This window comes from Gopherus flavomarginatus, chromosome 2 (genome assembly GCF_025201925.1).
Source record: "Gopherus flavomarginatus isolate rGopFla2 chromosome 2, rGopFla2.mat.asm, whole genome shotgun sequence".
In the NCBI taxonomy this organism is placed as follows: Eukaryota; Metazoa; Chordata; order Testudines; family Testudinidae; genus Gopherus; species Gopherus flavomarginatus.
In genome coordinates this window covers 303,007,906-303,032,124 of record NC_066618.1, presented here as the reverse complement: position 1 = coordinate 303,032,124, position 24,219 = coordinate 303,007,906, and the positions used below count along the sequence as shown (strand labels likewise).

The window sequence follows — 24,219 nt, the reverse complement described above, 5'->3', positions numbered from 1 at the left end:
TGCAACCCCAGGTATGTAAGTAGATCAGGAAATGTCTAGAAGACGTGGTTAGGTTTAGTTCCTTTTATTTCCTTATGGCTTGTGGACTCTTCTGTGCTAACCCCAAATACTTTCGTTTTGCTTGTAACCTTTAAACTGGAACTCAAGAAGGTTATTCTTGCTGCTGAAATTTTGTAAGTGGGTTTAAATCAAGCAATAGCCCAAGTTTTCAAATGTATTTTATTTCTTTTTGTTTTTAATAAAATTTACCTTTTTTAAGAACAGGATTGGATTTTCTGTCCTAAGAAGTTTGTGCATATGTTGTTTAATTAACTGGTGGCAACAGCTGATTTCCTTTGTTTTCTTTCTCAGCTCTTCCCCAGAGGGGACAGTGAAAGGGCTTGAGGGTACCCCACGGAAGGAATTCCCAAGTGTGACTTCCTGTGTTCTCAAAGGGGTTTTTGCACTTGGTTGGTGGCAGCATCTACCCATCCAAGGTCAGAGAGAAGCTGTAACCTTGGGAGTGTCATAACCTAGTCCCAGATTTGGACCTTAGCGTCCAAAATACGGGGGTTAGCATGAAAACCTCCAAGCTTAGTTACCAGCTTGGACCTGGTAAAGCTGCCACCACCCAAAAAATTAGAGTGTTTTGGGGCATTCTGGTCCCCCCAAAAACCTTCCCTGGGGACCCCAAGACCCAAATCCCTTGAGTCTCACAACAAAGGGAAATAAACCATTTCCCTTCCCCCCTCCAGGTGTTCCTGGAGAGATACACAGAAGCAAACTCCGTGAATATAAACAGAGGGATTCCACCCTCTCTATTTCCAGTCCTGGAAACAGAAGTACTTCCCTCTTCACCCAGAGGGTATGCAAAGTCAGGCTAGTAAATCTAACACACACAGATTTCCCCCTGACTTCTTCCTCCCACCAATTCCCTGGTGAGCACAGACTCAATTCCCTGGAGTCCCCCACTAAAGAAAAACTCCAACAGGTCTTAAAAAGAAAGCTTTATATAAAAAGAAAGGAAAAAGTACATAAAAATGGTCTCTCTGTATTAAGGTGACAAATACAGGGTCAATTGCTTAAAAGAAATATGAATAAACAGCCGTATTCAAAAAGAATACAATTCAAAGCACTCCAGCAACTATGGACATGTAAATACAAAAAAAAAAACCATATAAATCACTATCTGATCTTTTGTACTTACAACTGCGAAACAGAAGATTAGAAAGGCAGGAGACAGAAAAAATCACTTCTCATAGCCGAGAGAGTACAGGCAGAAGACCAAGAACAAAGGACTCACACACAAACTTCCCTCCACCCAGATTTGAAAAAGTCTTGTTTCCTGATTGGTCCTTTGGTCAGATGTTTCAGGTTACTTCTTTCCAGGTGAAAGAGACATTAACCCTTAGCTATCTGTTTATGACACGCCCCCCAAATTGCAGACAGTGGGGAAGCTCACTGGCGGTGATTTCCTCCTAGAACTTTAAAATAAACAGATTAATACAACACATGCACCTTTACATATACCACTAAGTATATAACTAACAGACTTCTACATTTTAAGAACACTTTTTAACTACTGGATTCTGGGAAACTCTCACGGGAGAATGCATCCGCTACTTTGTTAGAAGCTCCTGAGATGTGCTGAATTTCAAAATCAAAATCTTGGAGAGCTAAACTCCAACGAAGAAGTTTCTTGTTGTTCCCCTTGGCAGTATGAAGCCACTTTAGTGCAGCATGGTCAGTTTGTAGCTGGAACCGCCGTCCCCAAACATATGGGCGTAGCTTTTCCAGGGCGTACACAATGGCATAGCATTCCTTTTCACTGACTGACCAGTGACTTTCCCTTTCAGACAGTTTCTTGCTGAGAAACACGACAGGATGGAAGTTGTGATCCGGTCCTTCCTGCATCAGAACTGCTCCTATACCACGCTCAGATGCATCCGTGGTTACTAGGAATGGCTTGTCAAAGTCCGGGGCCCTGAGCACAGGGTCAGACATGAGCATTTCCTTAAGTTGGGTAAAGGCCTTTTGACACTCATCAGTCCAGTTAACTGCATTTGGCTGGGTCTTTTTGGTCAGGTCGGTCAGTGGGGCAGCGATTTGGCTGTAGTGTGGTACAAATCGCCTGTAGTACCCGGCCAAGCCTAAGAAGGATTGGACCTGTTTCTTTGACCTTGGGACAGGCCACTTTTGGATAGCATCCACCTTGGCCTGTAGGGGGTTTATGGTTCCTCGACCCACCTGGTGCCCCAGGTAAGTCACTCTGTTTTGGCCTATTTGACACTTTTTGGCCTTAACAGTTAGTCCGGCCTGCCTGATGCGCTCAAAGACCTTTTCCAGGTGTAGTAGGTGTTCAGGCCAGGAGTCTGAAAAAATGGCCACATCATTGAGGTAGGCAACTGCATATTCTCCCAGTCCTGCTAGTAGACCATCTACCAGCCTCTGGAAGGTGGCGCGTGCATTTCGAAGGCCGAAAGGAAGGACATTAAATTTATACACCCCCGCATGGGTGACGAATGCTGACCTCTCCTTGGCAGGTTCATCTAGCGGTACTTGCCAATACCCCTTGGTTAAGTCTATTGTAGAGATGAACTGGGCACGTCCCAACTTCTCCAATAGCTCATCGGTGCGTGGCATTGGATAGTTGTCCGGACGAGTTACCGCATTTAGCTTACGGTAGTCCACACAAAAGCGTATTTCCCCATCTGGTTTGGGTACCAGAACCATTGGAGATGCCCATGCACTAGTAGATGAGTGTATTATACCCATCTGTAGCATGTTCTGGATCTCCCGTTCTATAGCAGCTTGAGCATGAGGAGACACCCGGTAGGGTGGGGTTCTGATTGTGTGAGCATTACCTGTGTCAATGGAGTGGTATGCCCGTTCAGTCCGTCCTGGGGTGGCTGAGAACAATGGGGTGAAGCTAGTGCACAGCTCCTTGATTTGTCGCCGCTGCAGACGTTCCACGGTGGTTGAGAGGTTCACCTCTTCCACGCCACCGTCTTTTTTCCCGTCGTAGTAGACACCGTCAGGCCACTCAGCATCATCTCCCTGGACTGTAAACTGACAAACCTGTAAGTCTCTGGAATAGAAAGGCTTGTGAGAATTAACATGGTACGCTCTGGGCTTTAGTGAGGAATTGGGAAATGCTATGAGGTAGTTCACAGTTCCCAGGCGCTCTTGGACCGTGAATGGCCCTTCCCATGATGCTTCCATCTTATGGGCCTGTTGCGCCTTCAAGACCATAACCTGGTCTCCTACCTTGAAGGAACGTTCTCTGGTATGTTTGTCATACCAGGCCTTTTGCTCTTTCTGAGCATCCTTTAGGTTCTCTTTAGCAAGGGCTAAAGAGTGTCGGAGGGTGCTTTGTAGGTTGCTTACAAAGTCCAGAATGTTAGTTCCTGGAGAAGGCGTAAACCCCTCCCATTGCTGCTTCATCAACTGTAATGGCCCCTTAACCTCGTGACCATACACAAGTTCAAATGGTGTAAACCCTAAACTGGGATGTGGTACAGCCCTGTAGGCAAACAACAACTGCTGCAACACTAGGTCCCAATTATTGGAGTGTTCGTTGATGAATTTACGTATCATGGCCCCCAAAGTTCCATTAAACCTTTCCACCAGGCCATTGGTTTGATGGTGGTACGGGGTGGCAACCAAGTGGTTCACCCCATGAGTTTCCCACAGTTTTTGCATGGTCCCTGCCAGGAAATTAGATCCTGAATCTGTAAGGATGTCGGAGGGCCAACCTACCCTGGCAAAAATGTCTGTTAGGGCCAGGCACACAGTGTTAGCCCTGGGGTTGCCTAGAGCTACTGCTTCCGGCCATCTGGTAGCAAAGTCCACGAAAGTCAGTACGTACTGCTTTCCTCTGGGCGTCTTTTTTGGGAAAGGACCCAGAATATCCACAGCTACTCGCTGAAATGGGACCTCAATTATGGGGAGTGGCTGGAGAGGGGCCTTGACCTGGTCTTGGGGTTTTCCCACTCTTTGGCATACCTCACAAGACCGGACATACTTGGCAACGTCCTTGCCCATCCCCTCCCAGTGGAAGGACTTCCCCAACCGGTCCTTGGTTCTGTTCACCCCAGCATGGCCACTGGGGTGATCATAGGCTAAGCTTAAGAGCTTCCCCCGGTACTTAGTTGGAACCACCAACTGTTTTTGCGGCTGCCATTCTTCCCGGTGTCCACCAGAAAGAATCTCCTTGTATAAAAGTTCTTCGTCTATAACAAACCGGGATCGATTAGAAGAGCTGAGAGGTGGTGGGGTGCTCCGTGCCGCCGCCCAAGCTTTCTGAAGGCTGTCATCTGCTTCCTGCTCAGTCTGGAACTGTTCCCTTGAGGCTGGGGTCACCAGTTCTTCCTCAGACTGTGGACTTGGGTTTGGTCCCTCTGGAAGCGATGTAGATGATGGGGTTGTTTCCGTTGCTGGTGAACTGCTCTCCGCTGGTGCACCTGAGGGTATTTCAGGCTCTGGCTGAGCCTTTTGGGTATGGCTGTCTGTTGCTTCTGCCAATTCTGGCTCGCTGGCGCCCTCTGGCGTTGAGTTTGAAGATGTGGTTGCAATTGCTGGTGCTGGTTGCTGTTCCAGTTCCGGGCCTGGGACTGGAGGTGCTGTGGCTGTTTCAGTGGTTGGAGTTTAATACAAGTCTGGAGTGTCCAGTATTAATTTTTAAAATTCTGCAGGCCTCCACCTTCTGCACTCAAAGTGCCAGAGTGGGGAATCAGCCTTGATGTGGTGGCAGACACTAAACTGGGAGGAGTGGTAGAGACGCTGGAGGGTAGGGATAGGATACAGAGGGACCTAGACAAATTAGAGGATTGGGCCAAAAGAAATCTGATGAGCTTCAACAAGGACAAGTGCAGAGTCCTACACTTAGGACGAAAGAATCCCATGCACTGCTACAGACTAGGGACCGAGTGGCTAGGCAGCTGTTCTGCAGAAAAGGACCTAGGGGTTACAGTGGATGAGAAGCTGGATATGAGTCGACAGTGTGCCCTTGTTGCCAAGAAGGCTAATGGCATTCTGGGCTGTATAAGTAGGGGCATTGCCAGCAGATCGAGGGATGTGGTCATTCCCCTCTATACGACATTTGCGAGGCTTCATCTAGAGTACTGTGTCCAGTTTTGGGCCCCGCACTACAAGAAGTATTTGAAAAATTTGAAAGAGTCCAGCAGAGGGCAACAAAAATGATTAGGGGGCTGGAGCACATGACATACGAGGAGAGGCTGAGGGAACTGGGATTGTTTAGTCTGCAGAAGAGAAGAATGAGGAGGGATTTGATAGCTGCTTTCAACTACCTGAAAGGGGATTCCAAAGAGGATGGATCTAGACTGTTCTCAGTGGTAGCAGATGACAAAACAAGAAGCAATGGTCTCAAGTTGCAGTGGGGAAGGTCTAGGTTGGATATTAGGAAACACTATTTCACTAGGAGGGTGGTGAAGCACTGGAATGGGTTACCTAGGGAGGGGGTGGAATCTCCGTCCTTAGAGGTTTTTAAGGCCTGGCTTGACAAAGCCCTGGCTGGGATGATTTAGTTGGGGTTGGTCCTAGATCCCTCCTGAGGTCCCTTCCCACCCTGATATTCTATGATTCTACAAGAGCCCACCTCCTCACTATTACTTTATCTTCTACCACTAGGACATCCCTCCACCTCCAAGTAGTCTGACTTTTTGGTCGAGGGCAGCAAACCACTCTGATTTCCCCTTCCTGCCTCTCTTCCCTGTCCTTTTCAGGGACCATTCTCATGAGACTGTTCTAATTCAGGAAGTTCAGTGTCTGATGCAGTTAGGGGCCATAGAAGAAGTGCCTCCCCAGCATCCCAGGTGGTTTTTTTTTCCCCACTATTTCCTTATTCCCAAGTCCAAAGGAGGCCTCAGACGCATTCTGGACCTGCAAAATTTCAACTAAAACATAAAAAAAATAGAAAAGAAGGTAATCATATGAAACTTTTATTCCTTTCCCTTCGCACAATGATTGGTTTGTTACCCTTTTAATTTTTTGGTGCAGAATTCCCCCAGGAGTACTACTCCTTTGCTAGGATTTTTGTTTTTTCCTGATGTATTTAAATAATTCTTTAGCTCTACTGGCCATAGATTTTTTTTTTTCCTCACATATCTTTAGCTTCCCTTATCAATTGTTGGCATTTACTAATTGTTGATCCTACTCATAGCTATCTCAATTTTTTCCTTCTGTTATGTATATTTATTTATTGTTGCTTCTTTTAAATTAGGTGCTCTCATACATGGTGACACTTGAGGCAACTGAGTGTTTCCACCTCCATCTATCTAATGCCATATTTCTTGCTCCATTATAGTCTGTTTCCATGACAGCATCATCTTTCTCAATGGTTTTCTTAAATGTCCTCTATTGTTCTCCAGTTTTCTGTATTCCAGTAGGTGATATCCAATCAAAGGCTTATCTAGGAATTTTTTTACCTCTGTACAACATGTCTAAATTACTTCAGCCTTCTTTCTTGAATCATTGTCTTTACAGTCTGCTGACCAGTCCTTTGTAAGACATCAGTTTTGGTTACATTGTCCCACCAATGGACACCAAGTATTGTTTGCAAGCATCTCTGATGGAAAGTATTAAGTTTCCTGATGTTGGCTTCTAGCATTTTCCAAGTTTCAGCTTCATATAACAAAGTGGGTATCACAGTGACATTATATAACTTTATCTTGGTTCTTGTATGAATCTCCTTATTTTTCCAGGTATTTGTCAGTTTTGAAAAAGCTCCACTTGCCTTCTCAATTCTTGCTTCCACCTCGTGTGCTTCTTTCATCTGCTTTCTTCTTCCATGATTGCAGAATCGTGTGTTTGGACATCTATTAAAGCATTTTAAACAATTCCCATTGCCATTCTGTTTAAATATTTTCTCCCACTCAGTTTTGCTCATGGTTGTTTTGAGTGTTAGCAACTTCATAACAATATAGCTCCCTTCTAAAGAAACCTTGCTTCTCCAGAAATGGAACAACTTTTTCCAGGCTAAACAAAAGCTGATGTGGGCCTCTGTCTAAAGCAACCTTTCTCAGCTGGGCTAGAGCAAACCTCTGACTAAGGCCTTATCTACAGTACACAGTTTTGCTGACAAAACAATGGAGATGTACATAATACAAAAGTACTTTTGGTGGTAAAACTCTGCTGTTTGCTGACAAAATAAAACCACCTTAACAAGAGGCATAGAGCTTTTTGAGGCAAAGTTAAAGCAACGAAATGTCAGTGTAGACACTGCCATTCATTATGTCACCATAACTGGCCTCCCTCAGTATCCCAGAATGCCCGCCATGACTGCTCTGCTCACTCTTTTGAACTCGGTTGCGCTGCATCTAGCTGCACAGGCATTCACCCTTCCCCTTTCAAAAGTTTGGAAGTCTTTGACATTCCTCAGCATGAGCCTGGTCTGATGGATGTGTGTGTGTGTGGGGAGGGAGGTCGGCATCCCCCTCCCTCTGCCTCAGGCCTGGTTGCTCAGGCTGCTGTCTGAATTTAAAGAGACAGCATGCCGACACACTCTTCCCCCAACACACACATTCTCTCTCTCTCTCTCTCTCTCTCTCTCTCTCTCTCTCATACACTCCCACCCCCCCCGCCCCACACAATCTCTCACACACTTCCCCAACACGAGTTCTGTTTCTGTCTCTCCCCGCACCCCACTCCCTGTCACACATACTCTCCCTTTCCCCACCCCCCCACATACACTTCAATTGAAAAGTGGCTGGCAATCTAGTAGGATGCCCATGGAAGGATGGGATTGAGAAACCTGCATCATGTGACACTGTATCTGCCCCATGAGGCATGGGAAACCCTTCCCAAAGCACCCTGCGGCCAGTTGCACAGTGGGATAGATACCCACAGTACACTGCTCTCTCTGTTGATGAAGAGCTGCAAGTGTGGATGCGCTCTGCTGACACAAGGCGGGTAGTGTGAACATGCAACAGTGGTTTAATTAAAGGGCTTTAATTAAAGCGGCATAACTTTTGTCAACAAAACTTAGTATAGACAAGGCCTAAAATAAACTCTCCGGCTCGACTAAATCTGTCATAACTGGAGCAGGGGCATCTGGGGCAAGCTTTGTAATTCTACAACTCTGCCCCTACTAGCAGTTACTAAGCGATGGCCCACTTGTTGTCTATAGCTCACCATGCTGCCACTGGAGGCCTGTTTGAAACATGCTCTTTTATCCATGGTAAATTTTTCAGGTCTTGCTACGTGATTACTATCAATTGTGACAAAGTTCCTTCTCTACCTTGGTGGGTCCTGCGCTTATTGACGGATTTGCTCACCTCAGTGATCTTCCCCTCTGGTGGAACCCACAGTCTGGGTCAACTCCTCCTGTGTCTGATCAGGAATTGGGAGGTTTTGGGGGGAACCCAGGCCCACCCTCTACTCTGGGTTCCAGCCCAGGGCCCTGTGGATCGCAGCTGTCTATAGTGCCTTCTGTAACAGCTGCATGACAGCTACAACTTCCTGGGCTACTTCCCCATGTTCTCCTCCAAACACCTTCTTTATCCTCACCAGAGGACCTTCCTCCTGGTGTCTGATAACGCTTGTCCTCCTCAATCCTCCAGCAGTTCACTCTCAGCTCCTTGTGCCTCTTGCTCCCAGCTCCTCACACCCGAATCTCATTGACTAACTGGGAGCCTTTTAAGTAGTTCCAGCCAGCCCTTGATTGGCTTCAGGTGGCCCAATCAATGTGGCTATCTCCACTGCCTTCTGGAAAGATCTTAATTGGCCCCACGTGTGTGGATTAACCTGGAGCAACTGCCATTTGGTTACCATGGTACTAGGGATTTGTTTAGCCTGGGGCTAACATACCTGTTCCTTACTACTTTACTGTAGCTATCTGGCCTTGCCCCATCACATATCCCTCCCACCCCTTGCTCAACGTCATAGGATTGGGCAACTTGGGACGCCAGGCAGTGTGCTCGTGATAGACCATCAGCGTTGCCGTGGTGGCATCCAGCCCTGTGCCGTATGCGGAACTGGAATGGTTGGAGGGATAAGAACCACCTGGTGACCCTTGCATTCTTTTTCTTATTTCTCTGCATCCACTGGAGGGGTGCATAGTCCGTCTCAAGAGTAAATCGCCGGCCTAAGAGGTGGTAATGCAGTGTCTCCATGGCCCACTTGACAGCAAGGCATTCTCTCTTGACTACTGCATACTTCTGTTCTCTTGGGAGCAGCTTTCTGCTTAGGTAGAGGATCGGGTGTTCTTCTTCTCCAATCATTTGCAACAGAACCACCACCAACCCCACCTCGGAAGCATCTGTTTGTAAAATAAATTCCTTGGTAAAGTCCGGGGCTATGAGTATGGGGTCATTACAGAGAGCCATCCGAAGGTCTATGAATGCTCTCTCTGCTGTGTCGGTCCACTTCACCATGTCTGGACATCGGGCCTTCACCAAGTCCGTTAGAGGACTTGCCCCACTGGCGAATAAAATGTCACTAGTAGCCTACCACATCTAGGAACGCACGGACCTGCTTCTTTCGGGTCGGCCGGGGCCAGTTTTGAATCGCCTCTAGCTTATTAGTTTGGGGCTTCACTATACTCCTTCCTACAATATATCCCAGGTACTTAGCCTCTGCTAGTCCTATTGTGCATTTAGCGGGATTAGTGGTGAGGCCAGCCCGCCTTAAGGTGCATAGTACTGCCTCAACTTTCTCCAAGTGGGTTTCCCAGTCTGCCGTATGGATGACGACATCATTTAGGCATGCAGCTGCATAACTAGTATGGGGGCGCAGCAGCTTATCCATGAGGCGCTGGAATGTGGCTGGGGCCCCATGTAGCCCAAAAGGGAGGACTGTGTACTGGAATAGCCCATCCGGGGTGGAGAATGCTGTCTTTTCTTTAGCTTCTTTGATCAGGGGAATCAGCCAATACCTTTTTGTCAGATTCAGTGTAGTCAAGAATCGGGCACTATCCAGTCGGTCAACCAGTTCGTCGATGCATGGTATGGGGTATGCATCAAATTGGGATACTTCATTCAGTTGGCGAAAGTCATTACAGAATCTCATGGTACCGTCAGGTTTAGGCACTAGAACTATTGGACTGCACCACTGACTGTAGGATTCTTCAATAACGCCTAATTCTAACATTTTCTTTAATTCACCCTTGATTTCTTCTCTTTTGGCTGCTGGGATTCGGTAGGGTCTCAGTGTTACCTTGGCTCCGGGGATAGTGCGGATATGGTGATAGGTCTCAGTCGTCCGCCCCGGTTTTGTAGAAAACACATCTCGGTTGCGATTAATCATGTCGGCTGCCTCAAACTTCTGGATTGGCATCAAGTCAGGTGATATCCTCACTTGCTCGTGTAAGTTATCCTCCTGGGGAAGGGTCTCCTGGGTGACTAAGCATGCCTCTCGATCATGCCAAGGTTTTAGAAGATTGATGTGGTAAATTTGCTCTGGTTTCCTGCAGCCTGGCTGCCGCACCTTTTATAGTTTACCTCTCCCACGGCTTCAGTCACTTTGTAGGGTCCGTGCCACTGGGCCAACAGCTTGGTTTCTGCTGTGGGCACCAGGACCATTACTCGATCCCCTGGTTGGAACTGTCGAAGCTTTGCTTGGTGGTTATAATGGGTTCGTTGGGTCTCCTGTGCTTTCTCCAAGTGTTTCCGTACAATAGGTGTAACTTGGGCTATCCGATCCCTCATCTGTAGTACATGCTCGACTATGTTCCTTCTGGGATTTGGCTCCTCTTCCCAGGCTTCTCTAGCTGTATCCAATATGCCCCGGGGGTGGCGCCCATATAGTAGTTCAAACGGAGAGAAACCTGTGGAGACTTGTGGGACTTCCCGGATGGCAAACATGAAGTAAAGCAAAAGGGTATCCCAATCTTTCCCATCCTAGCTCACCACTTTCCTGATCATGGCCTTGAGGTTCCTATTGAAACTTTCCACCAGGCCGTCTGTTTGTGGGTGGTATACAGAGGTCCGTAGGGCTTGTACATGGAGCAGTGAACAGAGATCTTTCATCAATTTGGACACGAAAGGTGTCCTTTGATCAGTCAGTATTTCCTTGGGTAGCTCAACCCGGGAAAAGATCTGTACTAGCTCCTTAACTCTTGTCTTGGAAGCTGTGTTGCGTAGGGGAATGGCTTCAGGGTATCGGGTTGCATAGTCTAGTACAACCAGCACATGTTGGTGGCCCCGAGCTGTCTTCTTTAGGGGCCCAGTCAGATCCATGGCTATGCGTTTAAATGGTACGTCTATTATTCGAAGAGGTATCAAAGGGGCCCGCAAGTGTGGGCGAGGGCTATGTAACTGACACTCTAGACAAGAGGTGCAGTATTGCCTGGCATCTTCATGTACTCCTGGCCAGAAGAACCTCCGCAGGATCCTGACCTGGGTTTTCTCTACCCTTAGGTGTCCTCCAAACAAGTGACTATGGGCGAGGCTCAATATGGCGCTTTGATGTTTTTGTGGTACCAGAAGTTGATGTATCTCCTGCTCCTGCATTTGCACCACACGGTACAGGAGATCTTTCTTCACTATAAAATAGGGTCCTGGACCCCAGACCTTCCCCTCCACTGGTGTCCCATCTATCTCGGCCACCTCTTTCCTGACGTTACCATATCTAGGGTCCTCTGCCTGGTCCCGCCCGAAAGTCTCTCTCCCACGACTAACCTGCCTGAGCTCCCAGGGGCCAGCTTCTGCTTCTTCCAACAGCTCATCACCATCATGGCTGGGGCCAGCCTCCGGCTCACCTTCCATGTTGATAGTTTCTCTGATGGCTGCTCATGTCCATCTGTCTACTAGCACGATCTTCTGGCCCTGGATCCTGGTTCCCAAGGCCTTCGCGGCTTTCCTTTCTTTTTTTTGTCTTCCGGGCCTTATAGGGGGCTGAGAATAGATCCTGAGAAAACTCAGAAAACATTGGGGGTTGACATTCCCCCAACGATGAGTTGCTGCCAACAGGGTCCCCACCTCCCTCCAGCCTCTCCGGCAGGAGTAAATTATCAAACCCTGGATAGTCCCTCCCAATTACTACAGGATATGTCACCTCAATGGGGTTCCCCTGAACCTCTATCTCCACTGGGATGGTGGGGTAATGGCTCACAGCCCCATGCACGCATGTCACTGCTATGCGTTTGGCTTGTAGCAGCTGGCTACTTTTTACCAGCTTACCCGATATAAGGGTGATAGCACTCCCTGAGTCCACAAGTGCTGTAGTCTCTGCTCCATTTATCTTCACCAGCCTGGTGTAGTTATGTGGGGCTAATGCGACGCCCGCAACATGGATAAGGGAGCATGGGACCTCCCAATCCCCCAAGTTGCATTGCATAGGCTCCTCAGTGCTGGGACACTGTGCTATGTGTCCCCACTCCCCGCATGCATAACATCTATAATTGTTTCTAATCATTCCCCTATCATGTGGGTTAGGGGATTTAGTCCCAGGGTTCCCCCCACTCAGGCTAATCCCTTCCTTCTGGGGTCTCCGCTGGTTTTCGGCCCCCCTCTTCCTCCACCTAGGGCTCCCCAGGGGTTTGGCTGCCCCACCTTCCAGGGTTGGGGTTGAGTGTTTGCTACGAAAGCGGCTTTCCTTGGGTAGTCAGATCAATTCCCTGGCTATCATGTGTCTTTCTACCAGTGTGATCATCTCATCATAGGTGGACGGATCGTTCTGGCCTACCCATTTGCAGAGATCTGGTGGCAGTGCCCTCATGTACCAGTCGATGACCAGAACCTCTAGTATCTCTTCCGTACTCCGGGACTCTGTTTGCAACCACTTTTGTGTGAGATGGGTGAGGTCATACAGTTGGGACCGCGGGGTTGTGTCTTCCTGGTACCTCCACTCGTGATACCGCTGGGCCCACACTGCGGTCATTACCCCAGATCTGGCGAGGATCTCTGCTTTCTGGGGGTAGTCTGCTGCAGCCTCTTCAGGCAGATCATGGTAGGCCTTCTGGGCCTCCCCACACAGGAATGGGGCAAGGATGCCAGACCACTGATCTCGAGGCGAGGACTCCCGTAGGGCTGTCCTCTCAAAGGCCAGAAGGTATGCCTCTACATCATCCTTCCGCGTCATTTTCTGCAGCCAATGGCTGGCCTGTATGAGCCGCATCCCATCATGGCCACGGTTCAGCTCTGTAAGGGTCCTTGCCTGGTTTACCAATTCCCGCAACATAGCTCAGTCTTGAGAAGCCTGGTCCATCAGCAGGCGATTAGTCTCTTGGTGCAGCCACACTGCCTCCTGATGGGTGGCTGCCTGGACATGGGTAGCCTCCTGCTGGGCCACTGTGGCTTGTATCAGTGCCTGCACTATGTCATCCATTATGGTAAGGAAAAAAAAAAAAACCCTCTCTCTTTTTTTTTTTTTTTTTTAAATCACCCTCCTTCTTCCGCCACACTGTGCACACCAAAAATCCTACCCCTGACACCAGTTGTGACAAAGTTCCTCCTCTACCTTGATGGGTCCTGCACTTATTGGCGGATTTGCTCACCTCAGTGATCTTCCCCTCTGGTGGAACCCACAGTCTGGGTCAACTCCTCCTGTGTCTGATCAGGAGTTGGGAGGTTTAGGGGGGAATCCGGGCCCACCCTCTACTCCGGGTTCCAGCCCAGGGCCCTGTGGATCGCAGCTGTCTATAGTGCCTTCTGTAACAGCTGCATGATGGCTACAACTCCCTGGGCTACTTCCCCATGGCCTCCTCCAAACACCTTCTTTATCCTCACCAGAGGACCTTCCTCCTGGTTTCTGATAACGCTTATCCTCCTCAATCCTCCAGCAGTTCACTCTCAGCTCCTTGCACTTCTTGCTCCCAGCTCCTACACCCAAATCTCACTGACTAACTGGGAGGCTTTTAAGTAGTTTCAGCCAGCCCTTGATTGGCTTCAGGTGGCCCAATCAATGTGACTATCTCCACTGCCTTCTAGAAAGATCTTAATTGGCCTCAGGTGTCTGGATTAACCTGGAGCAACTGCCATTTGGTTACCATGGTACTAGGGATTTGTTTAGCCTGGGGCTAACATACCTGTTCCTTACTACTTTACTGTAGCCATCTGGCCTTGCCCCATCACACAATATAAAAGGGAAATAATGCCTAATCGTATTATTGTCACTCAAACTGGTTTGGTAAATAGTATGGAGAGTGGTACAAGTAGGGTGGTACGGTATGCCATACCAGTCAGATATTTATAACCAGTACACCGTACCAGAAAGACACAGGAGGAGCAGAACCTGGGGCCTCTGGGTGACCCCCACGCCAGCAGCTCCTCCAGCATGGCGGTACTTCTCTCATTCCCGCCCCTAGTCCTTCCACACAGCTGTGTCTCCTGAGTCCTTTCTGGGGTCTGTACAGCAACCCCACAGGAGGACAGGGCTAGGGGCGGTACAGCCATGCTGGAGAAGTTGCCGGCGTGGGACTGCCTTGCAGTCCAACGTTCTACTCCTTTCGCTGCTGGGGTTCCCAGGAGAGCTCTGAACTGCAGGGCTCTCCCGGGAACCATGTCGGCAAAAGGAGTAGGGAACCACAGCAGCGAAAGAAGCAGAACATGTGGCCACTAGGCAACCCCATGCCAGTAGCTTCTCCAGCGTGGCTGTACTGCCTCCAGCCCAGCCCAGCCTAGCCCTGTCCTCGAGTGGGGCTACTGTACAGACCCCAGCCAGGACTCGGGAGACACAGCTGCATGGAAGGGCTGGGGGTGGTACAGCCATGCCAGAGGAGCTGCTTGCGTGGGGTTGCCTAGTGGCCCCACATTCTGCTCCTTTTGCCACTGCAGTTCCGGAGAGCCCTGTGGTTCAGAAATCTCTGGCGCAGTGAGAGGAGGACAGAAACCACCCCCACCTTCTGGTAACGGGATGGATCATGGGGAAGGAAGGGGGAGAGCGCAGGGCTCTGGGGTGGGGGTGGAGCGGGGGGGTCATGAGTGGAGGTCACATGTGCCCAACTCCCCTTTAGCTGGTGCAGCATACTGGTAAGAAATGAATTCTGCTTGCACCACTGTGTACGGAGCACTTTTACCCATTACAGCAGTATTGCTTATTCATATTGAATGCTAGCAACATGTTAGTCATCCAAGATACACACTAATTAATAATAAGGCACTTTAACATGGGCTTGACGCAGAAATTTAATCACAAACTAGTGGAAATTGGTACTTTTTTTTTTTAAATGTCAGCCTGGGTCCTTGATTAGTTACTGTATTTCCTTCTACCTCCAGGATATTAAATAGCAAAACAGTTATCCCAGGTTGTCTAACAGAGTGAAAGGAAATAGGATTCTTCTTCAAGTGATTGCTCATGTGTATTCGACAACAGGTGTGTGTGCTTGCCACGTGCACCGGTGTCGAAAGTTTTTTCCTTAGCAGTACCTGTAGGCAGGGCCGGCGCTTCTATTTAGGCAGCCTAGGCAATCGCCTAGGGCGCCAGGATTATTGGGGGGTGGCGTTTTGCTGGAGGGGGCGGCAGGCGGCTCCGGTGGAGCTGCCGCAGTCGGGCCTGCGGACGGTCGGCTGCTCGCGCGGCTCCAGTAGACCTCTCGCAGCCACGACTGCGGCAGCTCCACCGGAGCCGCGGGACCAGCGTGCGGGGCTGCGAAATTGCCATGCGCCTAGGGCACTAAAACCCCTAGCGCCGGTCCTGCCTGTAGGGGAGCACCCCTAGTGACCCCTGGAGTGGCGCCTCCATGGCGCGGTATAAGAGACACTGCGCTCTCCCCACACCCTCAGGTCCTTCTTCCCGCCAGTGAAGGTGCTTTGGAACTGCCCTACTCCAGCTTTGCTTTAGCTCTTCCCCAGAACTCTTGTTCTTTCAGTGTATGATACCTGTAGTTAGTAGTTTGATTAGTTTAGTTAGTGTGCCCGGGCCAGGGCATGTCCCGTGCCCCGAGTTTTAAGTCGTGCGATATTTGTAGGCAACCAGTGCCAGTGAGTGGTCTGCATGCAGACTGTTTACGCTGTTTGGGTGAAACCCATCTCAACGATCGCTGCAAGGTTTGCAAGTCGTTCAAGCCTCGGACTAAAGGAGAGAAAGACATTAGGCTCTGGGACATCCTGATAGAGTCGGCTTTGACCCCGACTCCAGCGCGCCACTCTGAGTTGGCACCGAGTACCATGGTGTTGGTGCGCAGTGACCCCCCCCCAGTGCCATCTACCAGTCGGCACCGCTCTCGTCCACGAGGCACACCAAGAAGGCTCAGTAGAGGCCTTCTCTGCCACGGCACTGGAGCAAGACTTGGGGAGAGGCTAGACTCATGTTGGGCAATCCTCGGTCCCCACTGGGCTCTAGGCTTCTGACTCAGGTTGAGTGGAGTAGCCCGGCCCGTTCAGAGCAGGTTTCCCCAGATGTCCAGATGCCCTCCATGCCAGAGACCCTGCAAGCGGCCCGGGACATTATGTCCATGCCAGTACCAGGAGCACTGTCATTGTGCAGCCGCCCGCTGATTGCCCCGGCATGGTCCAGGCAGCATTGGTACGGGACCCTCATGAGCCTGGAAGTCACCCCGCCATGGCTGTTACTGACCCACCTGGACCTGCTCTTCCAGTACCAGGGCCATGTCCTCCACCCTAGTCTAGCGGCACTCCACCTCACGGCATGGCTGCTCCATGGTTAGGCCAGGAGGAAAGGACGTGCTCGGAAGGGGTTCAGCGCATCCTCTTGGAAAGCAGGTGACACTCCATGCGCTGAGCCTAATTGGCAAAGTGGTCTCAGTTTTCCCAGTGGGCAACTGAGCAGGGCGTTTCCCCCATGGCTACCCTGATCCAGCTCATTTTGGATTACCTCCTTAACATTAAAGCCCAGGACCTGGTGACCTCGTCCATCAAGGTGCACTTGGCAGACATATCGGCCATCCATCCGCCGGTGCAGGAGCACACGGTATTCTCCCATGCCATGACTGGCTGATTCCTTAAGGGACTGGATCATCTCTTCCCATACATTAGGCCCCCAGTCCTGCAGTGGGACTTGAACTTGGTGCTGGCCCGGCTGATGGGTCCCCTGTTTGAGCCGCTAGCTGTGTGCTCCTGGGCGCACCTCTTGTGGAAGGTAGCCTTCCTAGTAGCGATCACGTTGTCTAGGCGGGTCTCAGAACTCAGGGCCCTGACCTCCAAGCTCCCGAACACGGTGTTCCATAAGGATAAGGTCCAGCTCCGCCCACATTCTTCCTTCCTCCACATGGGTCAGGACATTTTCCTGCCAGTCCTCTGCCCCAGGCCCCACGTGCCAGTGAGGAGCATAAGAACATAAGAACGGCCGTACCGGGTCAGACCAAAGGTCCATCTAGCCCAGTATCTGTCTACCAACAGTGGCCAATGCCAGGTGCCCCAGAGGGAATGAAGCTAACAGGCAATGATCAAGTGATCTCTCTCCTGCCATCCATCTCCATCTTCTGATGAACAGAGGCTAGGGACACTATTCTTTACCCTTCCTGGCTAATAGCCATTTATGGACTTAACCACCATGAATTTATCCAGTTCCCTTTTAAACATTGTTATAGTCCCAGCCTTCACAACCTTCTCAGGTAAGAAGTTCCACAAGTTGACTGTGCACTGTGTGAAGAAGAACTTCCTTTTATTTGTTTTAAACCTGCTACCTATTAATTTCATTTGGTGACCCCTAGTTCTTGTATTATGGGAATAAGTAAATAACTTTTCCTTATCCACTTTCTCCACATCACTCATGATTTTATATACCTCTATCATATCCCCCCTTAGTCTCCTCCTCTTTTCCAAGCTGAAGAGGCCTAACCTCTTTAATCTTTCCTCATATGGGACCCTCTCCAAACCCCTATTCATTTTAGTTGCCCTTTTCTGAACCTTTTCTAGTGCTAGAATATCTTTTTTAAGGTGAGGAGACCACATCTGTACACAGTATTCGAGATGTGGGCGTACCATGGATTTATATAAGGGCAATGATATATTCTCAGTCTTATTCTCTATCCCCTTTTTAATGATTCCTAACATCCTGTTTGCTTTTTTGACCGCCTCCACACGCTGGATGTGAGATGGGCTCTGGCCTTTTACCTGGAATGGACTGAGCTGTTCGGGAAGTCTTCGCAGCTGTTCATTGCCTCGGCCAAATGCATTAGGGGTTGGCTGATCTCCACTCAGCGGCTCTCCAACTGGATTGCCTCGTCCATCAGTACCTGTTATGACCTGGTGGGAATTCCTCCGCTGTCAATTGTGAGGGCACACTTGACTAGGGCACAAGCCTCGTCGGCTGCCTTTTTAGCCTGTGTCCCCATTCAGGACATTTGCAGGGCTACCACATGGTCTTCAGTTCACACATTCACCTCACATTATGCAGTCGTCTCCCAGACCAGGGAAAACGCCAGGTTCGGCAGGGCTGTGCTCTGTCCCGAGAGTTTGTGAACGCCTACCCACCTCCAACAGATATAGTTTGGAATCACCTATTGGGGAATACACATGAGCAATCACTCAAAGAAGAAAAGACAGTTACCTTTTCCGTAACTGGTGTTCTTCGAGATGTGTTGCTCAGGTGTATTCCACATCCCGCCTGCTTTCCCCTCTGTCGGAGTTGTCTGGCAAGAAGGAACTGAGAGTGGGGGGAGCACGCAGCACCCCTTATATCACGCCGTGGAGGCGCCACTCCAGGAGTCACTAGGGGTGCTCCTCTACAGGTACCACTAGGGGAAAAACTTCCTACACTAGTGCATGTGGCAAGCATGCACACCTATTGTGGAACAGACATGAGCAACATCTCTCTGATGTTGATCAATATGAAAATTGAAAGGTGGATAAGGAACTGGTTAAAAGGGAGACTCCAACGGGTCATACTGAAGGGTGAACTGTCAAGCTGGAAGGAGGTTACTAGTGGAGTTCCTCAAGGATCAGTTTTGGGACCAATCTTATTTAACCTTTTTATTACCGACCTTGGCACAAAAAGCGGGAATGTGCTAATAAAGTTTGCGGATGACAAAAAGCTGGGGGGTATTGCTAGCACAGAGAAGGACCGGGATATCATACAGGAAGATCTGGATGACCTTGTAAACTGGAGCAATAGTAATAGGATGAAATTTAATAGTGAAAAGTGCAAGGTCATGCACTTAGGGATTAATAAGAATTTTAGGTATACACTGGGGACACATCAGTTGGAAGCAACAGAGGAGGAGAAGGACCTTGGAGTATTGGTTGATCACAGGATGACTATGAGCCGCAAATGTGATATGGCCGTTAAAAAAGCTAATGCAGTTTTAGGATGCATCAGGCAAGGTATTTCCAGCAAAGATAAGGAGGTGTTAGTACCATTATATAAGGCACTAGTGAGACCTCATCTGGAATACTGTGTGCAGTTCTGGTCTTCCATGTTTAAGAAGGATGAATTCAAACTGGAACAGGTTCAGAGACGGACTACTAGGATGATCCAAGGAATGGAAAACCTGCCTTATGAAAGGAGACTCAAAGAGCTTGGCTTGTTTAGCCTAGCCAAAAGAAGGCTGAGGGGGGATATGCTTGCTCTTTATAAATATATCAGAGAGATTAATATTAGGGAGGGAGAGGAATTATTTAAGCCTAGTACCAATGTAGACACAAGAACAAATGGGTATAAACTGGACACTAGGAAGTTTAGACTTGAAATTAGACGAAGGTTTCTAACCATTAGAGGAGTGAAGTTCTGGAACAGCCTTCCAAGGGGAGTAGTGGGGGCAAAAGACATATCTGGCTTTAAGACTAAGCTTGATAACTTTGTGGAAGGGATGGTATGATGGGATAGCTTAATTTTGGCAATTGATCTTTGATTATCAGCAGATAAGTATGCCCAGTGGTCTGTGATGGGATGTTGGATGGGATGGGATCTGAGTTACTGCAGAGAATTCTTTCCTGAGTGCTGGCTGGTGAGTCTTGCCCACATGCTCAGAGTTTAGCTGATCACCATATTTGGGGTCAGGAAGGAATTTTCCTCTGGGGCAGATTGGCAGAAGCCCTGGAGGTTTTTCGCCTTCCTCTGCAGCGTGGGGCATGGGTCACTTGCTGGTGGATTCTCTGCAGCTTGAGGTCTTCAAACCACAATTTGAAGACTTCAATGACTCGGACATAGGTTAGGGGCTTGTTATAGAAGTGGGTGGGTAGGGTTCTGTGGCCTGCTTTTTGCAGGAGGTCAGACTAGATGATCATATTGGTCCCTTCTGACCCTAAAGTCTATGAGTCTCGAAGAACACCAGTTACGGAAAAGGTAGCTGTCTTTTTCATTTGAACAATCTCTCTGGTCTGATTGGAACTATCACAACTATCAGCAGGCTTGACACAACTATCATGAAGTGGGTACAGTGACAGGGTTAGGCCAGATGGCTATAGGAGGAGGGGGAGGGATAGCTCAGTGGTTTGAGCATTGGTCTGCTAATCCCAAGGTTGTGAGTTCAATCCTTGAGGGGACCACTTAGGGATCTGGGGCAAAAATTGGTCCTGCTAGTGAAGGTAGGGGGCTGGACTCAATGACCTTTCAAGGTCCCTTCCAGTTCTAGGAGACAGGTAATAACTGGAGATATACCAATTACCTTTATGGAGTTCCTAGAAGTTAGAGCTGAAAAATATCTATTTTGTCATTTGAATGCACAAATCAGTGTTCTGAGTAACAATCGTGGATATCCTGTTTCTAGTCTTTGACCACTGCTGCACATTGACCAGTTGTTCACAGTGATTCCCAAATCTTCTTTCTGAGTGGCTGGTTACCTTTAAACTATGTACGAGAAGTTTAAATTATTCCTTCCACTGTGCAATACCTTGCATTTATGAACATTGAATTCTGCCTGCCATTCTACCGTCTCATATCCACATTGGGTTGCAGTCTATCTTCATTCATTCTGTATGCACCACACAGAACTGAACTACAAAGAAAAGGCTGTGCTAACATTGCAGTGTGCTTTCCGTCGCATCCTGGCATGCAGAGCAAGGGAGAAGCGCCTTAGGGAGCAGAGAGAATATACAGAGTTGATGGAGCGCCTCCAGAGAGAGGTAAGAAGTAAGTTTAATTGGAAATACAGAGAGGGCATTTAGAAGATTTGGTAACTGCACCAATATAGCAATAGGATGGACGAGTGCAGGCCTTAATTGTGTTTTGACGCACAGGGTCTAGCACTCTCGGCCATCAAGTGCACTTCTGACTGACTAATGCCTGTCCTATAGTGGCTCATTGCTGTTATCCTGACATTCATTTTTATTTTCCAAAAAAAAAATTTAATCAGTTTTGAGATAAGCTATGCACCATAATCTTCTGCTATGGAAAAAAGCTCCTAGGATTATGAGAGAGAAGATACTAGAGAACGGATTCTGCTGTTTCAAATATATTTATTTTTCTCTTTTTTTCATAACCTTGTCTCTCTGTTTTAAAGGTTCCCTGTACTATCTAGGATCATCCTCTTCCCCTCACCCCCTATCTCAGTCTGAGGTTTGCTACCCTTTCCACAAGAATTTGTAGCCTATTACTTTTTACTGTAAAGACTAAATTTTAAACTGTTGCAAGGCTCTGTAATTTTTACAATAGAAAATGGGTTAAATATGGTTGGAGGGACCATCAATGGTGAAACTGGAAAATAAAAAATGTTGACAAACTCCCATGCATTGCCTACATTCTATGATCTGTCCACATGAGTGGCAGTTCATTTTGGCATCACAAGAGTATATTGTGCAGATCTTCAATAATGATTGTGCCTCTTCTTTCCAGCATGCTTTAATCAGCATTAAATGAATTAATGTTCATACTTAAATTATCATCATTATGTTTCATTGTTAATGCCACGTGGAGATGAACGGACTAGCTCACATCTCTTAGAACTATTGTTCTCTTTTGCTTCGGCAACTGATTCCCTAGCGGACTCTTTTCTTTCTTCTTGTAAATAGTTAATAGTGTTAGTGTTTTGGGTATAGTAAGTTAATGACTTATCAGGGTCAATCCCACCCCTTTTTCCCTGAGATCGGGGCATGCCTTGGTCTCAAGGTTTAAACCGAGTAGGGCTTGCCAAAAGCCTATGCCTAGGGGTGATCCCCACATGTCATGTTTGAAGTGTATGAGAGAATCCCATCAAAAAGATCATTGAAAGATTTCCAGGTGATTTTGTCCCAGAATGAAAAAGGAGAGGGACTAGAGACTGAAACTCCTCTTGATGGAGCCAGCTCTCTGCCCACATTCAGAGCCGAGTCCATCTGAACTGGCACCTAGCATGTCTGCATCAGTGTGGAGTGCACTGGTTCAATGAGGGAGCTCCCAGCACTGAGGAAAGACTCTGGGACTAAGGGTCTTCTGCACCATCAGGACTCTCTCTGGCACCGAAGAGTTCCTCATTTGGAGAGATGCAGCACTGCTCCCAATCACCAGTGCTGCAAAAGAAGCATAGAAAGATGGATAGGAGGTGCTCACCCACACTGAAAACAGCTGAGCATGAGGGTTTGAGAGGAGTGCGACCTGCACCGGGCCACTCCAGCTCCAGGCCGTCTAGTGCGGCACCATGGACTCCGGCCTTGCTGAGGGGTCTGTTGAGCCCAGTGCCTCTGGACTCCCCTCCGAGGAAGTACCATGGAGAGACATTAGAGCTTCCCTCCATGCCAGAGACTTTCAAAGCAGCTAGGGACCTTATAGCTCTTATGGCACTGCTGTTTCTCGCCAGGTGTGAGAGGGCACTGATGCCAGACCTCTGGCACCACAAAGGCACTCGGTGCCATCTAGAGACAAGCCAGCCATGTCGTGGCACCAGTCAACTTCTCTTCAGCACCGCTCTCCAACACCATCCAGCATCGACTCGCCTGGTCGCCACGGAGCAAATCTTCACCATTGGAGGTGGAGTCTTATGCCTCAAAGATAAGTCAGCACCACTCGCGGCATCAGCACCTAAGGCCTGATGCAGGGCAGTCTCTCCCCCTTATGCCCTGACCAGCGCAGTGGCAAGCGCCTGCGCAATGGCCCTTTTGGACCCCATGAGCATTTCATCAGGCCCAGAGTTCGTATTCAAGAGGGTCATGATCAGTTGCCTCTGAAGGAAGAGCTCCTCTGCTCCCTCCTTTGACCCATGAGCATTCCTGCAGTACCAAGACTGGCACCAGACCCAGCACCGAGGTCAACAACGAGCCTGAGGAACCAGCACCGCGTCATCTTTGCAAGCCAGAAGAGCAAGAACAGTGTCCCGTAGATCCTGGATCTACCTCACCTGTGGGTTTTGGATCATTTATCCCACTTCTATTGTGCGTGGGCCCTAATTACTTCAGATCAGTGGGTGCTATGCATGATTGGATTGGGATATTCCCTTTGATTCAGTTCTCTCCCTCTTTCCCACACTCCTTCCCTATCCCTCTTCACAGACACTTAAGAGCAACTCTTAATACAGGAGATGCAGATGCTCCTGAGAATGGGAGCAGTAGGGGGGGTCCCCTGGGAGTTAAGGGGCAAAGGGCTCTACTCCTACTGTTTTCTAATTGCAAAAGCCAAAGGTGGTCTTAGACCCATCTTAGACAGCTTCATGAAGAAGCTGAGGTTCTGCATGGTCTTTCCTTCCTTGGATCCAGGGGATTGGTATGCCATCCTCAACTTGAAGGATACGTATTTTCACGTATCAATAATCCCAAATCATGGAAGGTTCCTCAGGTTCATAGTGAACCATACCTACTATCAGTTTATGGTCCTCCCCTTCTGCCTCTCAGTGGCTCCTCATGTGTTCACCAAGTGCATGGCAGTCATTGCCATTTTCCTGAGGAAACAAAGTATACAGGTGTTTCCATACCTCGATGACCAGCTGATCAAGGCACGCACCAGGGTGCAGATAGAAGAGCACGTGGACCTGATAAGGTCAACTTTTGACAGGCTAGGCCAGAGGTGGGCAAACTACGGCTCACAGGCTGTGTCCAGCCCATCAGACCTTTTAATCCGGCCCTTGAGCTCCTGCCAGGGACTGGGGTCACTGACTTGCCCCACTCTGGCACTCCAGTTGGGGAGTGGGGTTGGGGGCTTTCCCCTCTCTGTGCATGCTGTGGCTCCGCGCAACTCCTAGAAGCAGCAGCTTGTCCCCCCTCCAGCTCCTACGTATAGGGGCAGCTTGGGGGCTCCGCACGCTGCTCCTGCCCCAAGAGACACCCCCCAACTCCCATTGGCTGGGAACCGCAGCCAATGGGAGCTGCAGGGGCAGCACCTGTGGACGGGGCAGCGTGCAGAGCTGCCTGGCTGCACTTTCGCATAGGAGATGGAGAGGGGACATGCCGCTGTGTCCAGGAGCTGCTTGAGGTAAGCGCTACCCAGAGCCTCCACCCCTAACCTCCTCCACGCCCTAATCCCCTGCCCCAGCCCTGA

General features: G+C 49.0%; 1 protein-coding gene across 3 annotated transcripts in view; it reads left to right on the top strand.

The window, feature by feature from the left end:
• IQANK1 (IQ motif and ankyrin repeat containing 1) overlaps positions 1-24,219 on the top strand; it is a 184,822-nt gene that overhangs the window by 43,454 nt on the left and 117,149 nt on the right. For all 3 annotated transcript variants that reach the window (XM_050939360.1, XM_050939359.1, XM_050939358.1), the window contains exon 4: positions 20,767-20,900. In XM_050939360.1, the coding sequence (XP_050795317.1) occupies positions 20,767-20,900 (134 nt within the window). The remainder of the gene's footprint in view (positions 1-20,766; positions 20,901-24,219) is intronic.